Here is a 14,999-nt window from a genome sequence, read left to right as displayed (position 1 = left end):
ATAAACTGAATAGTGCAATTATAAAAAGAGGAATGATAGATACAAGGGAGCCCCTGCATAAAGAGCCAAAAAAGGGCTCTTGATTGGATCCACGTCATCAAATGTAACTGATTTTACTTTTTCAACCGAATTTAAAATGTAACTGAAAATGATGTGGATCCAATGAAGAGCCCTTTTGCAGCTCTTTATGCAAGGGCTCCCTTGTATCTATCATTGCTCTTTTCCTTCATAATAAATTTTGAGAAATGATTTCAGCACTACCATGGTTTGATAAAGTTGGGTGAAGCATCTTGTCTTTTAGTACTAGAGCTTTTTAAAAACCGTAATATTCTCCGAAACAACCCTTTTAATACTAAACGACAGGATTACTTCACGCATCTTTATCAAACCATGGTAGCGCTGAAATCATTTCCGTAAATTTATGTCAATAATTTTTCAACGTGATGAGACTTCATTTGGATCTAGTGTGACCAAATATTCAGGTCAATCATCCAAGCCTAAAATTCCATAATATAAACTTTTGTTGTGGAACATGGAAACGTCAATAACTATATATATTAGGCAAAAGGTTTTGGACCCCTCAAAATGGGAAATGATATATTCTCCCCTTTTTATACTTGGGACATCCCCCTCTTGTCTAAACTGTAATTATTCGTAAATACACTAGAGGGGGTTGTGCAAGTAAAACAGGGGGGCGAATATATCATTTCTCCCCAAATGACATATCCCTAGATGTTAGGATAGGACTTAGGATTGCCTGATTAGTCTGAGTTTTGGGCAATAGGAGATCCAAAGCGTGGTGTTATCAAATGGACGGGTAGGAGCAATCAAAAGTGGGCCCCGCAAAAGTGAGCGCGCCACATTGTATTACAATGAGGACGCGTTCTACTGTAAGGCAAGGTACGAAGTACGAGTACGACCACTTTTACTAGAGATAGGCAGAAATTTCATCCGTCCATCAAGTTTTGACGGCTGAGATTGAATATTCCTTACAGAGTAAAAGCGCGGGAATCTAAAACGGAATTAAGGAGGGGTTTGTATATTAATCGAGAGAAAATCCCATTCTCCGCCTCGCATTTATTAAATCAAGCTCTCGTTAATACTCCCTCTCATCATCTCAACAAGAACCAAGAAAAAGGCGAAGAAGAAGAGTCGGGGCAAAAGAGGAAGCTCCTCCGTCATGGCGCCAAAGAAACGAAAGACAACCGAGACTGCAAATCCTGACGCAGCGCGTCCTTCTCAGAGGGTAACTCGGAGCTCCACTAGGAATACCGGCAACTCCACCGGCGGAGAGGCAGCACCACCGGTTCAGCCGGTAAAACCTCCGACAAAGAAAGCCAAGGCTTCAAAGGAAAAAGAAGAGAGAAAGCCAAGCCAAACCTCTGAGACTGAGCCCCTGGCCGAAGTCAAAACCATTATCGTTGAAGCTTGGTACTCTCTCACTCATCCGATTTCCTTTTTTGCCCCTGCAATTTCACCTGAATTACGAGTAGAAGATGGATGTATCGATTTCTTTTTAAATTTTTTTGCTTTGAATCATTTTATAGCCCTAGAATCATCTTTCTGCCTGTTTAGTTTGTGAAAATCTCCAGGGTTTTGGGAACTCTAACTCGTTCTTAGTTTCTTTGTTTTTGTCTTCGTTCTTTTTAGGGTTTTATCGCCTTCTTTAGCCCTTGTGTTCTTGGTTTCTTGATGTAGGTACTCATTTTTCCCTTTAAGCTCTGAAAATATTCGCGTTCTTGGTTTCTTGATGTTGGTACTTCTTTAACCCATCTTTTTAGGGTTTTGTGGGAGACCACACGCTTTCTGGCCTTGAAACCCTGAAAAGATTATTTCTTCTTTCTATTTCTGATGTCTTGTATAGTTCTTTCTTGAACACAAAGACATTTTTTTTTGTTTTCTGTGGAAAAGTGGAATAAATGCAATGAAAAGAAGACATACATGGTGATGCAGAACGTGTAGCAATTTTTTTGAGCATTTTGGCATCTTTAAAAAGGTTTTTCAATTACCTATCTAACGAGCCCAAGATTACGTGATTTGGATGTGATCTGAGGAAGTTATGACCAATTTACGGTTAAATACGGGATTTCTATTTTAGGGATATTTAGTAATGTTTCTAAGTTTTATTGTGTTGCTTAAGGTAGAATTAATTGGTTAGGTCTTAAGTTAGTATTTAGGGTTGCTATTTTGGGGTTTTGGCTATCTATGTAATGTAACGGCATGAGGAAAGAAAGAAATAGATTGAATAAAGTTTATTTTTGGGATATCACTTGTGAAGAGAGCATTGGCTCTTTCACGTGGGTGAAGGAGCATGGCTTCTTTCACGTGTTATATCGGACTTTTTCTCCGGCATGGGTTTTCAAACTCCCACGAGTTATTTTAGTTGCTTCTTGTGTTGTTCGTTATCTTTGTGTTGCCGCTCGATTGCTCCCTGCATCACATGGTCAATGATTAAAAAAAAAAAAAAAGGAACCTGTTTTTAATTTCTTTTGGAGAAATATCTGCAAATCCTTAATTCGTCCTAGTTGATTTAAGAAATTTCTGCTGAGCTTGATATGTTATTGGTTCTCTGGTTTCATTCTTTAAAGCCACTAAACTTTGGTTTTGGGAGAAATATCCTGATGTTTGCTACTTTATGAAAGTCAAGGTCAATTATTATAGAAGTGATCTGTATTGTGATGTGTACTGAAATGTTCCAACTGCATAGTATGTGTTAAAACAGGCCTATAATACGGTCTGCCTTTAAGCCATGTCTAAGTTTGTTATCGATGTGCAATGCTTTTGTTGGAATTTGATGAATCATTTCAAGTTGTTTGGGTTTTAACCGTTCAATTTTCCAGTACAAAAAAAAGTTGTTTGGGTTTTTTGGTAGGTTGCAAGAATCTATTGCAAATTTCACTCAGGAAACAGGAAATGTGTGCCATAGTGCACCGACGTTTTGAACTTTCAATCTCTGTAATGTTTCTGTGTATATATTTTAGTTATACTTTGCTGTTTTTGAATTTTCTTAGTTTAACTTTTCCTAGACTATTTTCTTTTCCTTAAAGTGCTAGCAAGTCGAGGAATTTCTTGTGCATTACAGGTTACATGGTAAGCCCAGTTTCAAATCTATCCATTATTAGAAACTCAAAAAAACGAAAGAAAAGAGCCACACATACGTATATAAGTTACCAAGTGTAGTTTTCTTTGTCCAAATAAATAGTACCATTTTTTAGTTGTTCAAGTGATCATTTAGCGACTACAGCAGCCAACATCAAATAAAATATCAAGCTTGCTCCTTTTGTTATTGCACTTTCAGTCAGTAATATTTTTGTTGCAGTGTTAAGCTGATTTAACTAGAAAATTAGCAATGAAATGTTATTCCTTTCCACTTCTTTTTTTCATCTCAAAGTCTTTCCCAGGTAGAAGTCTCTATCTTTTTTCTGCTCCTTCCGTTTTATTCATCTTTTTTCCTTTTTGAGGTTTTCACGTGAATCCCATAAACTCTCATTCTGATCATCAGCCAAATTTAAAGAAGCTTTGAGCATGTGGCCCACACTTTTTTGAAAGGGTTTTCTAGGATTGCTTTTACCTTCAATTTTCCAATTATAGGAAGCCTTACAACAACATTGGTTGGACACTTGCTAGGTGCCCATGCTGGCCTTTTTCCTTTGTTCTTCTTCTTGTAGAGTTATGAGCCCTTTTGAGTATATTCCTAAGCCAAAATTCTAGTTGTGTAAATGATTCACACCAGTAAAAAATTGATATGAATTACTGTCCATGAAAAGGTCAAAAAATTATATGAGTTTCTATTTTTCTTGCACAGTTGCACGGCTTAAGAGGGTGAATGAAGAAATCCTTTCTACGTGTAGGGGCATACATCCTTTCTACGTGTAGGGGCATACATGAACTCCTATTTTTTTTGTGGGATATGCAATCCAAGAGGGAACCTTACTTGGGGATAATATATGACTTGCCATGGGTACAATGCGTATACTACATGGATATTGATCCTGTATGCCAAGCTAAAGGGAGCTTGGCTGCTAGATCCACTTGTTCGGCAAGCATGGAAGTTGGCCTTCGTATTTGATCTGATCCGCCCAATTGGAAATGTTGTTACTCAAGGGATAGTGTGCCTGTCCTTATTTATTCTCTTTGTTAATTAATCAAATCCATATTTGTGCTTGTGCCGTTTGTTATAAGTTGTAACACATTGCGATCATTCAGTGAGAACGATAACCATCTTTCAGCTAACCTGTCCTCCTCCATCCATTGGGATCAACAAGGGGCAGTACAAGAATATTTATTTGTTGTCCATCAAATATGCCTTTTGGCCCGATCTTAGGCTTTGACAAACTCTCCATGTGGAAGAACCTGTATGTTTTCGAGGCATTGCATTCTCACCAATGTTTGAATTACTCAAGCATGTTACCATCATGCCATTAGTTGATGGAATGACTTATTGAAGTAGTGATGGTAATTTCATGAAATACATGTGTACACTCTTGTCAACACAATCTGGGAAGCGGGAAAAGTTGCCCTTGGTATCTCACCTGATCTAGCCAAGTGGAAAGGCTGTTACTCAAGGGATAACATGTCTGTCCATTTTTCTGCTCTTCATTAACAAACTAAAGTCATGTCGGTGCTTTTGTCGTTTGTTGAAACACATTGCCATCATGCCATGAGTTGATGGTATAAATGCGTAAGAGCATTTTCTCAGTTTTTATGGGTTATTGAAGTAGTGTTGGTAATTTCACAAACACATATACACTCCTACTACTACCTGAAATCTAGGTAGCATGAAAACAAACTTGTTTTTTCGTATAGCTGCATAGGATCCTCACCTAAATATTGATTCCCATTGTTAGCATCAATATCTAGGTGAGACGTTGTTTGAGATCACCTTGTTTTATTCTGAAGATAAGATTTTTTAGTGTTTTTGGCCGAATATTCAAGGATAACATATTCACTGTGGCACATTTCAGTGTGTTCATTATTTATATTTTTAGTACTGCAGTGACATTGCCTTTACTTCCTGATATCCATCCTGGGTATTGCTCTCACAACAATGACGGTTTTAATATCTTTATCTGATTTTTTGTCTTGGAAAAAAAAAACCTTTATCTGATTTCTTTGTTCTTCCGTCACATTTTATGTTATTAATTTATTATTTTTTTAGTAGGTAAGTTGGGATTGGACCTATGACTTCAAGGTAGAGTTACAAATCCTCAACCAGTTGTGGTACAGGCCCGATCACTTTTTAAGGTTATGCATCTCAAAGTTACTGTTTGCTTCCGTGAATAGTGAGATCTGCTGTTGATTGTTGGCCTGATTTCCATACGCTTGACATTTTTTATTTTTCATTTATGGTATGAAAAACTCTCAAGTTTTTGTGGCATTCCGTTATTTTAAATATTTCTGGTTGAGCATCTGGGTTACTCTTGTTTCATTATATAATGTCTTATGCTGCTTATTTCTGCTACTTATTTTCTGTATTTTTTGTTTTGCCTTAGTAAACAGTGTCACTCGTTCAAAGTGAGGGCCTTGAAAGTGAAAGATGATTTGGAAAAAGCTGTCCCTGGGATCGTTGTGGAAGTTAACCCAGAAAGGGTATGCTTTTTAAGTGATTATAATTTTTATTCTCAAGGATTTTTTTTTTTTTTCAAAATGAGTTTTAGTTTGTTTGCTTTTTGTGGTATTCTTGCAACTGTCCATACTAGCTCATTTTTCTCATGCATGACGGATGGCTCATGCTGAATGGTAAATATCATTTTTGGCTCATTGCTTTTCAGTTTAATAAGTGCAAGCTTTGAATTGGTGCCATTTTATCATATGTTATCTCTTTATTGTAGTAGTTCTCACACTTTGCTGAGTATAAAGCATAAGACTTTCAATAATTTAGCCTATCATCAATTGGAGTGGAATTTTATGATATTGTGCAAGTGTCTAATGTACTAGATTTACTTGTTATTCCTTATTTATCAATTCTGTTATGTTTAGTCTGGACTCTGGAGCGGACAAAATGTACTGCCACATTTAGGAAAACAATACAAAATGTAAGGGTGGAACATTCTGGTCAGTATTCCGGTCTGTTCTGTCCTTTCTCCAGCCAGAACCAATCAAGTTTGTTCTGTCCTTTTCCAGGCAGAACCAATCCAGAATTCCAGAAAAATTCTAGAAATGTCCCTATAATGGCTCATTTTTGTATTTTTACAACTTTATCTTTGTTTTTGTCTGTTTATAGGTATTTGGATCTGGATGGCATTTTGTCTTTTTACCCTACGCCTTCCCAAACAAATGAGAGCTATAAAAACACATCAAATGGTTTATTTTCATTACTTCATAACTCTTTTTGTTAAAAAAATTCAAAAATCTTTTCGTTTAATTTCTTCTAAACTTTCATCTGCCTCAAATCTGTCCAAAAGCTTCTAGAGAACGTCTGTTTTTTTTGGGTTAAAATTTGAATGCTTCTGCTTCCAAAGCATTGTACATTAAGGGAATGAGTTTTTTGACTTTTTTCTGTCATCAAAGTGTTGTATTCGAAAGAGGTACCCCATATGCCACATCTTAGGTTTTATGTGCCATGTTTAGGGTTTTTTTTGTTGTATTTTTATTTTCCTTTCTATCAAGATGAGTTTGAGACCTTCTAGAGGAGCATCATTTGTTGCTTTTGCTCCCGCTGGATCCAATGACCCAGTGTAAGCATTATCCATTTGTAGTTAACGTTTGGTATGATGAATCGTTAGTTTAATTGATGTTTTACACTAAATTTCATATTAATTAGGTCCATGAAGAGCCAATTTCATGTCTCTGACATGTTTTAATAGTAAAATATGTTTTTTAATTTGTTAAATTTAGTTGATATATACCCCATATGGGTGTGGCTCTTTGGCTTAAAATAATGGGTTTGCTCCCCATTGACACGAGTTCGAATCCCCCCGGGCTTAATCAATGCTTGTGGTTGACGGGTGATTGCGCGCATCAGTAGGGAATAGTTCCACCCTAAAAATTGGGGTGGGGATATCCTATGCCATAAAAAAAACCAGTTGATATAAAGACTTCTTATGGTTTTTTGAAATCTGAATATTTCCTTTTTTTTTAACTGTTATAAAAACCCCGCTTAATACCAAGGACAAGCTTCTCTTAAAACCCCAACTATCCCTCTCTAGAATCCAAGAAAGTTTATGAGAATTAGAGAAAAAAATGGCAAGCTCCTCAGGTTTTAATGCAATTCTGACAAGGTGTGGAGCAACTTGCTGATATTTGCATTTGTCATGCTGACATTATCAACTCTTCTCTTAACTCAAAACTTTGGCCTCTTTCTTCCTTAATGCATAGGTCTTGATCATCATCTTTGATGAATTTATGGTTTTTTTTTTTTAATTGCGAATTTATGGGGTTTATTTTTGAATGGCAAACAAATTTTATTGAAAGAGAAACAGAGACCGAGGGGTCCCTGACATTACAATGCAAAGCAAATAAAGGAAAACATCGGCTAGAAAATAACAAGCAACTAACTAGGGAGGGAGGAAATCAAAGACCTCTAGACCGTCTTTTGACACCCCTTCTCTAGCTAATCTATCCGCCTCACCATTTGCTGATCAACTAGGGAGGGAGGCATTTATGGCTTTGTTATTGCCATCGAATGCCTATTCTGCTTAAAAAGGCCAATTTAGTGAGTTTCAGCAAGATGCTACCATTTCTAGTGTTATATGTACATTGATCCATGGAGTGCATGGCAAGGTTGAGAAAGCGGGAAGTGGGAAGTGAAGGCTCCCGGGATGGTGGGAAGTGGTAAGGGAAGTGACGGGGAAGTGTGTTTCCTTTATTTGTGATTCCCATAAAATTATAACGATGGGAAGCAACGGGGAAGCTCGATTCCCATTGTTGGGAAAGCGTGTTTTCCCATTTTTGGGAAACGTGTTTCCCTCTACTCATAAACACTATTCCCACTTTTTGGGGGAAGCGTCACGATTTACGTTTCGGAATCACATTTTGGGGAAGAGGAATTCCCCCTTTTGCTATGCGATTCATGCTTCCTTGGTGCATAGTGCTGTCTTTTTGTTTCCTATTTATAAGTTAGTGTCATGAAATGGCATGTTCACGTGAGTATGTGACAATGGAATCTGTGAATTGCATGATTTTATCTAACTTTGTTGTCTTTCGTTATATTATCTCATTCCCTTTCTAACATTGATATTTGCATTCAACTTTCAGCCAAGAAAAGGATGCTTTGAGATACGCGATGGAAGTGGCAAAATTTTTATCTCTCTTCTGGTAAGCTTCTGCCAATGTCTGGTTGTTATTCTTTTGTTACATAGATATTACTACCATTTTGATTGGAAATAATTGTTTTTTCTTGGAGTTGTTCTTTCCATTGTTTTGAAAATCTTATGATTTACGATTCAAATCAAATCATTTGGATTTCGTTTTGAATCCCATGATTGAATATGAATCTTGCTATTTTCGATTGAATCTTACAATTAGCTTATAAATTTTATGATTAATAAGATTCATGCAATTCATCCTAATTAAGTTATTAATAAAATAAAATAAATTTTTTTTTCTCGAAATGCTTCTTTTCTCTTCTGCATTAGAATAAGCCTTTAAAAAACCCCTTGAGATAAGGAAGAAGATAGAGAAGGAAAAGTTCGAAACGAATCAGACAAGTTCTCTTCTGCATAACACATGTACTTAAGGGCATTAATTACATCGAGTAGGGAGAAGACTATACTGTGGACAAGATTGACGAATTAACAATTTTTTATAATTGATATTTGTCGTTACATGTTTGAGACTTTGAATTGATATGATCTTGTGTCTTTTATTATTTTTAAGATTATTGTCCAATATGCATGCGGTTGGATGAGAAATTGATGATTAGTGAGTGACAAGTTCATTAGCAAACAATTTGTATTATGATGTTGTATAACTAAGCATGATAGTGGGTGCACTGGGTTTTGCGTCGGAGGCGGAGGAAGTGGTGTTGTATAGCTAAGCATGGTGATTTGTGCCTTTGCTGGTCTTATAGGAGAAGTGGATGTGTCGGAGGCAGAGATACGCCCATGCCATCAAGTATTAAAATTATTGTCAATGGATCGAGTGGTCAATGTGATAGTGGAAGGGGACTAGTTCAATGTAATTAGGTGGCTTCAAGGGGCGCATTCCCATCCTTGGAGATTTGATAGATTTTTTGACGAGATGTTCGATTGGGCGGGCTCTTTTTAATGGGTATACAATCATATGAGGTGCAGGGCTAATGAGGTGACGGATCGTGTAGCTAGAATTGGGTTGTCCAAAGAAGCGTTATCTATGTTTGACTTTCTTCCTCCTTGAGCTATTATGTTTGGTTGCTTTCTAGATGTATTTCTTAGCTTTTGTTTCTTATGTACTTTTGACCATCTCGGTCCCCCTTTTTTTGAAATAAAATTGGCGATCTTTCAAAAAAAAAAAAACTAATCATGGTAGTTTCTATTTAAATTAATAGATTTGGATATTAATAAATAATTGGTATTTTATTATTCTTTAATTTGTTTATGATATATATATATATATATATATATATATATATATATATATATATATATATATATATATATAGAGAGAGAGAGAGAGAGAGAGAGAGAGAGAGAGAGAGAGAGAGGGTTTTGCTAACGAGTGCCCTAAGGGCACTTGTTATGCATCATTTAATTGCCTTTGGGATCTTGAATTTACACATACTTTGAGGAAAAAAATCTCAAAACATGTTTAAAAGTCTCTAAGTATGTGTAAATTCAACTCCCCAAGGGCAATTAAATGATGCTTAACAAGTGCCCTTAGGGCACTCGTTAGGAAAACCCATAGAGGAAGTGTTCCTACACGATCGTGTAGATAAGTTATCTACTCCGTCGGCTTAAAACACAGTGGGCCCACATTGTTTGGATGATTCAAACTATTCATTTGATGGGTCCTCACATAGATAGGGTGTGCCCAAAAAATCAGCTCCATAGGATCATCCCAACCCTTCGAACTATGGAGGGCAAAAATGGACAGATTTGTGAAGGTTTATACCCTTCCATTTTAACCTCCACAGATCGAAGGGTTGGGATGATCCTATGGAGCTGATTTTTTGGTCACACCATATCTATGTGAGGGCCCATCAAATGAGTGGTTTGCATCACCCAAACAATGTGGGCCCCATTGTAATTTAAGCCGACGGAGTAGATAACTTATCCACTCGATCGTGTAGGAACACAACACTTCACACACACACACACACGTTATTGAGTTGGTTTTAGTGTTAAGAAAATTGTTAGGATTGGTAGTTTAGCTAATTGGGTGGTTTGTTTCTCTATAAAACCATATAAGCGATTCACGTTACACATTTCCATAAACATTCTATTGTCTTCATTGGATTTTATTTTATTTTATATAGCAGCAGGTGAGATTTGTTTCTTGTTTCTCTTCTCGTGAGATTTCTTCCCAGCGGATAGATTTTCGCACAGCCGCGGTCGGCCAGGGTTAGGTCGGTCGACCACCTTTAAGACACCGGAACTTTTTATTTTTGTGGTCCAATGAATTGCGGTCGACCGACCCTTCGCGGTCGGCTGGAATCACCCTTCTAGAAACTGAATAAATTTCTAGTAACTAATCCGCGGTCGACCGGGCCTGATTGTTTTTTATTTCCTTTTTTCTTTAAAAAATTACTTTGATAATTTCCTTTTCAATTATTGTATTTTACCCAAAAATATGTTGAAAATCTCTAACAAATTCGCCCCCTTTTAACATGATCTAACGTAAAAAGTGTTAGAGTCTTCATGTAAAAACGGGGGCGCATTACCCTACAGGGGGCGAAAAAATCATCTCCCTAAAATTGAATATCCTTGCTTATTTAGGGCTGATTTTTGGCACACACCCTATCCATGGAAGAGCCTTCCAAATGAATGCTTTGGATCCCCCAAAAAATGTGGCGCCCCATGGTTTGTGAGCCATGCACATATAGCTTATCTGTGCAGCTGCACATACTTTATTTCCTCATATATATATATATATATATATATATATATATGCTTTCATATAAAAAAAAGGTGAAACACATTTAAAGGGAAAATATATAGGATTCGCATTTTAAAAGCGACAACGATGATTCGGATTCGCCCAAAAAAACAGGATTCATGCGGAAAAGAGACAACAATGAATCGGATTTGCCCGAAAAAAACAGGATTCGTGCGGGACACGGCTACGACAAGAATCCGGGTGTGTCCTACGTGAATCCATGTCGGATTCGCATGTGGAGACGTGTCGACACGGATTCGGCATAGGGGGGCAAAGAAACCAACCAACATAGAGCGTAGGTATGTAGGGGTGAATACAGCCTTTTCCTTGACAACCGAGCTCGGCGTAGAATAGAATAAAGTCTAGGATTGAGATCGGAGCAGAAGTTTTCCCAAATGAGTGGCTATGTTTTAGGGTGATTATTGGTTGCTTGGTCGAGCAGCTGCTGTTTGCAGTCGTGCAGATGCTCAGGTGTCGTATGCTTGGCTGGTCAAAGAACCAGGAAGTAGGTTCTTCTACCATTCTGTCCAATGAGCTAAAATACTCCCCCGTAGACCTATTCCCTTGCTTACATGCTGCTATGACTTTGTGGTACAGTGGAAGCACGAGAAAAGGTGGTAACAACGTTTCACCTGAGAAAAAGGAAGGAAAACTTTGAATCCACAAGGTAAAAACATAAAATGTAAATCAATTTTATTCAATGAATGATCTGCCCTAACTGCATATCCACGTCCAATATTTACAATTTTTTTTTCCTAACTTCTAATGCAACTCAGACTCTAGTTCTCATCCCATCCAATCTCTATTCAAATCCTTCAAACTGTAACAAATAGCAAGACTCTCCTAATACACATAAGATAACCTTACCAGGATTTCTAACTAGAATCAAACTCTTCCTACATCACTTGGGTGAGCTGATAAACACAGTTATCATATGTTTACCATGGGCAAAGGTCGCAACCAGCTTGTTCCATTGCTTGAAAGCCGTCAATGAATATGTACACAAGCAATAGATGGATCCATAGAGCTGAAGAGCAAACTAAGAATAATAGAATTATCAGCTCCCACTTTTCTACATCCAGAGTGCCCACCTTGGGACGAGGTGTAGTCACTGTAAGAAGCCCCATCTTTTTACAACCTTGCATGTGTAGGTGTGATAGCATGGGACAATTGCAAGTAATTGGAAGAGGTAATGATGCTAGTGATGATGGTGTGATTATTTTCAGTTCCTATTGATTTAAAATTTAAAATTCATTTAACTATCAATAGGATTATTCTCTATGATCAATCTAAAAAAAAAGAGATTATTCTCCATGATGGTAGTCCCCACAAGGAATACTTGAAAATCAAAATTGACTTATAAAATGATTGGTAACGGCCGAGAATAATCACAAGAAAAAAAAGAGGCTGATGATGGGCAGAAAATGCGAACACAACCGTTCAAGTGTCAAAGCCAAGGTTGACTGATAGCCGCCATAAAAAAATGAGTTATAATTCACGAAAAGGCCCAAATGGACAGAACAAATGATTGATAACAGTCAAGACATGTCAAAGAAGATTGAAAACATACAAACAAAGCCATCACGAAACAAATTAACCACAAGCATGAGCTAAAAAAAACGAACAACAAGCCCTAACCAAAAGGGAAAAAATAACTTATTTTTAGGTGGTAAGATGTCATAATTTTTTATGCTGCCTAGATGCTCAAACCATAGTTTCGAAACTTCCCCTGGTCATCGTGGACTCCCTCGGGTTGACTCCCTTTTAGCTTGGCAACGTTCTTGTCCGAGCCCACGTTTTATCCTACAAAGCCAATCAAAACTCCTTTTGACTCTCCCAAGTTTTGACCGCACCAACTGAGAGTACTATACCATGTTGTGCCGAGTCGACTAGGATTTGCTTTGGCCATGTTTTGACCCGCATCCGCATTTTTAAACACTGGCTCAAACAAAATGTACCGGTAGCTTTGTGGATTAAAAAATTGGCCCAAAAGGAGGAAACCCTCTGCAAACTCCCTTGAAGCAAAAGATCAAACACCAAGTAGGAAAAACCCAAAATGCTTACCACTGTTTGCGGAGGCTTTGTAATGGAGAAAAAAAAGGTTAGATCTTCACTCCACTTGAAAAAACGACCCTAATAATTGTAACTGCCTTCCATTTCGCCTTGAAAATGAGGTTGCTATATTGTCCTTCCATCAAACACCGAACAACAATATTGTCTTCCACTCCTCACCTTGGCTGCCCTGGCAAACGATGGGATGAAGACAAAAAGAAATAAAAAGTTTAGCCCAGGAGAGGCTTTTGATAGCATGAAGGAGAAGTGAGAAAGATTTGTGTGAAAAAGCACAAGGAATAGACTAGTGCCCCCCTGCCTTATGTTAACCCATATAAGCTGTATTGTTCCCAATAAGTAAAATACCCTTAACGAGGGACAAAGTATAAAATGACGTGGATAACACTTTCATACACCCAGCAGCAATGTGATTATTTATGAAAATTAGACCATTAATTGTTTTAGTTTCTGATTTCAATTTTATGTCTCTAGGAAACGATTATTAGGTTTTGAGTTTGGTTTAGATTAGGATTTATCATTGTATTCAAGTTGGATTCAATTCCATTTCTAGAGAGTTCGAGCAGTAGTTTGATTTATGCAACTGATTTTTGTGATAACAAGTTGTGTTCTAGTGAAAACAACTTTTAAGTCTAATTCATACTTGATGGGACTCTATATACATGATGTTACTGGGATGAATTTTAGAATGATCATTGGATTTAATTTCAGTCCCTTTTACCTTTTGATGCGGAAACACTCTTGTTTAAGTATTATTCAATCTATGTATTCTTCCTTTCTCCTATTTATTTTCTGCTTTGTGCATTTTCTTCCATCTATGACTGCATGCCATGTTCTGCTGATGTTACCTATAGATCACCAAAACGGTACTTCCTTCCACAAATTTGCTATTTTTTCCATCTTTATTTGTTCTTTGCAACTAGTTACACTTTTTGGGGTTTATACTTTTCTTAAACTCTGGCATGGGTGTGAACATGTTATGCATCTTTTCATTATGTTTGTTGCCTTCTGTTTTTGTTTTGGAAATGCATTGACCAAAGGGGAATGTATGGGCATGTTAAGTATTGGATATGAGAAAGACTAAACCTAGTTCCAGTCACAAATGATCCGTCACAGGGGGTCATGCTCAGTTTGAAATGGCCGCATCACCTAAAATACAGGCAACCTGTTTGTATACCCTATCACATGGGCATTTTGAACTGTGCATACACTGCGACTGGCCGAGCTTCTATTGCCCATATCATTTGTCAGAAAACACGGGGTCTTGAAACTCACTCCTTGCTTGTGTGTATTATTTTCAGGACATGCCACGACCTTTCAAGAAAATGAAGGATCTCGACATGGATCAAGTCATTTCTGACATCATTGAGAAAATCAAGTGAGGGCACGGACACCTTGCTCTATACACATTGCTGTACATTTTGCCTCATGAACTTTTTTGGATATGTAAGTAACTGGCCTTCAAGAATGTTAATTGGGTCTAGTATCTATGTATTATCTGGTTTAATTGGAACTGTGACCAACCTCTTTTCTCCAAATTCATTTTGCTTGTCTTTCTATGACAATCTGTCATTGGGAAAACTGGATGATGCTGATACTGTCATATTTTCAATCGATTTAAGCGAGATTGGTTCCTGTTGATTGCTTTTTAACATTTTTCCTTGTATTAACTTTGGTTGTAGTTCTATGACAATCTGTCTATTGGTAAAACTGGATGATGCTAATATTTCATATTTCAATCAATATAATCGACACTGGTTCCTGTTGATTGCTTTTTAACGTTTTTCCTTGTATTAAAAATTCTTGTCAATTTGAAATGTTACCCAGTAAATAGCCTTATGGTCATTATCAATAAAAAAAAGCCTTATGGTCATGTCATTCATATGCTATATGCAACATGTTGTATTGCTGTATCA

General features: G+C 37.1%; 1 protein-coding gene across 1 annotated transcript; it reads left to right on the top strand.

Moving 5' to 3' along the window:
• Positions 1-1,076: 1,076 nt before the first annotated feature.
• On the top strand, positions 1,077-14,851 carry LOC143878375 (uncharacterized). Its single transcript, XM_077380667.1, has 4 exons — positions 1,077-1,431; positions 5,493-5,589; positions 8,197-8,256; positions 14,385-14,851. Exons 1-4 carry the CDS (start codon positions 1,181-1,183, stop codon positions 14,463-14,465), a joined length of 489 nt encoding a protein of 162 aa, XP_077236782.1. The 5' UTR covers positions 1,077-1,180; the 3' UTR covers positions 14,466-14,851.
• Positions 14,852-14,999: the final 148 nt, after the last annotated feature.

The sequence above is a fragment of the Tasmannia lanceolata genome, unplaced genomic scaffold (assembly GCF_043159265.1).
Source record: "Tasmannia lanceolata isolate RefF3 unplaced genomic scaffold, GAP_Taslan_0.1 ptg000006l, whole genome shotgun sequence".
Taxonomy (NCBI): Eukaryota; Viridiplantae; Streptophyta; class Magnoliopsida; order Canellales; family Winteraceae; genus Tasmannia; species Tasmannia lanceolata.
The sequence above is the reverse complement of the archived record's forward strand: the minus strand, read 5'-3'. Positions and strand labels throughout refer to the sequence as shown.

Excerpts from the sequence above, each read along its gene's own strand:
- LOC143878375 (XM_077380667.1), top strand. The coding sequence starts at position 1,181 with ATGGCGCCAAAGAAACGAAAGACAACCGAGACTGCAAATCCTGACGCA. Across the intron at positions 5,590-8,196 it reads TGGAAGTTAACCCAGAAAGG|CCAAGAAAAGGATGCTTTGA; the intron begins GTATGCTTTTTA and ends TTCAACTTTCAG. Across the intron at positions 8,257-14,384 it reads AAATTTTTATCTCTCTTCTG|GACATGCCACGACCTTTCAA; the intron begins GTAAGCTTCTGC and ends TATTATTTTCAG.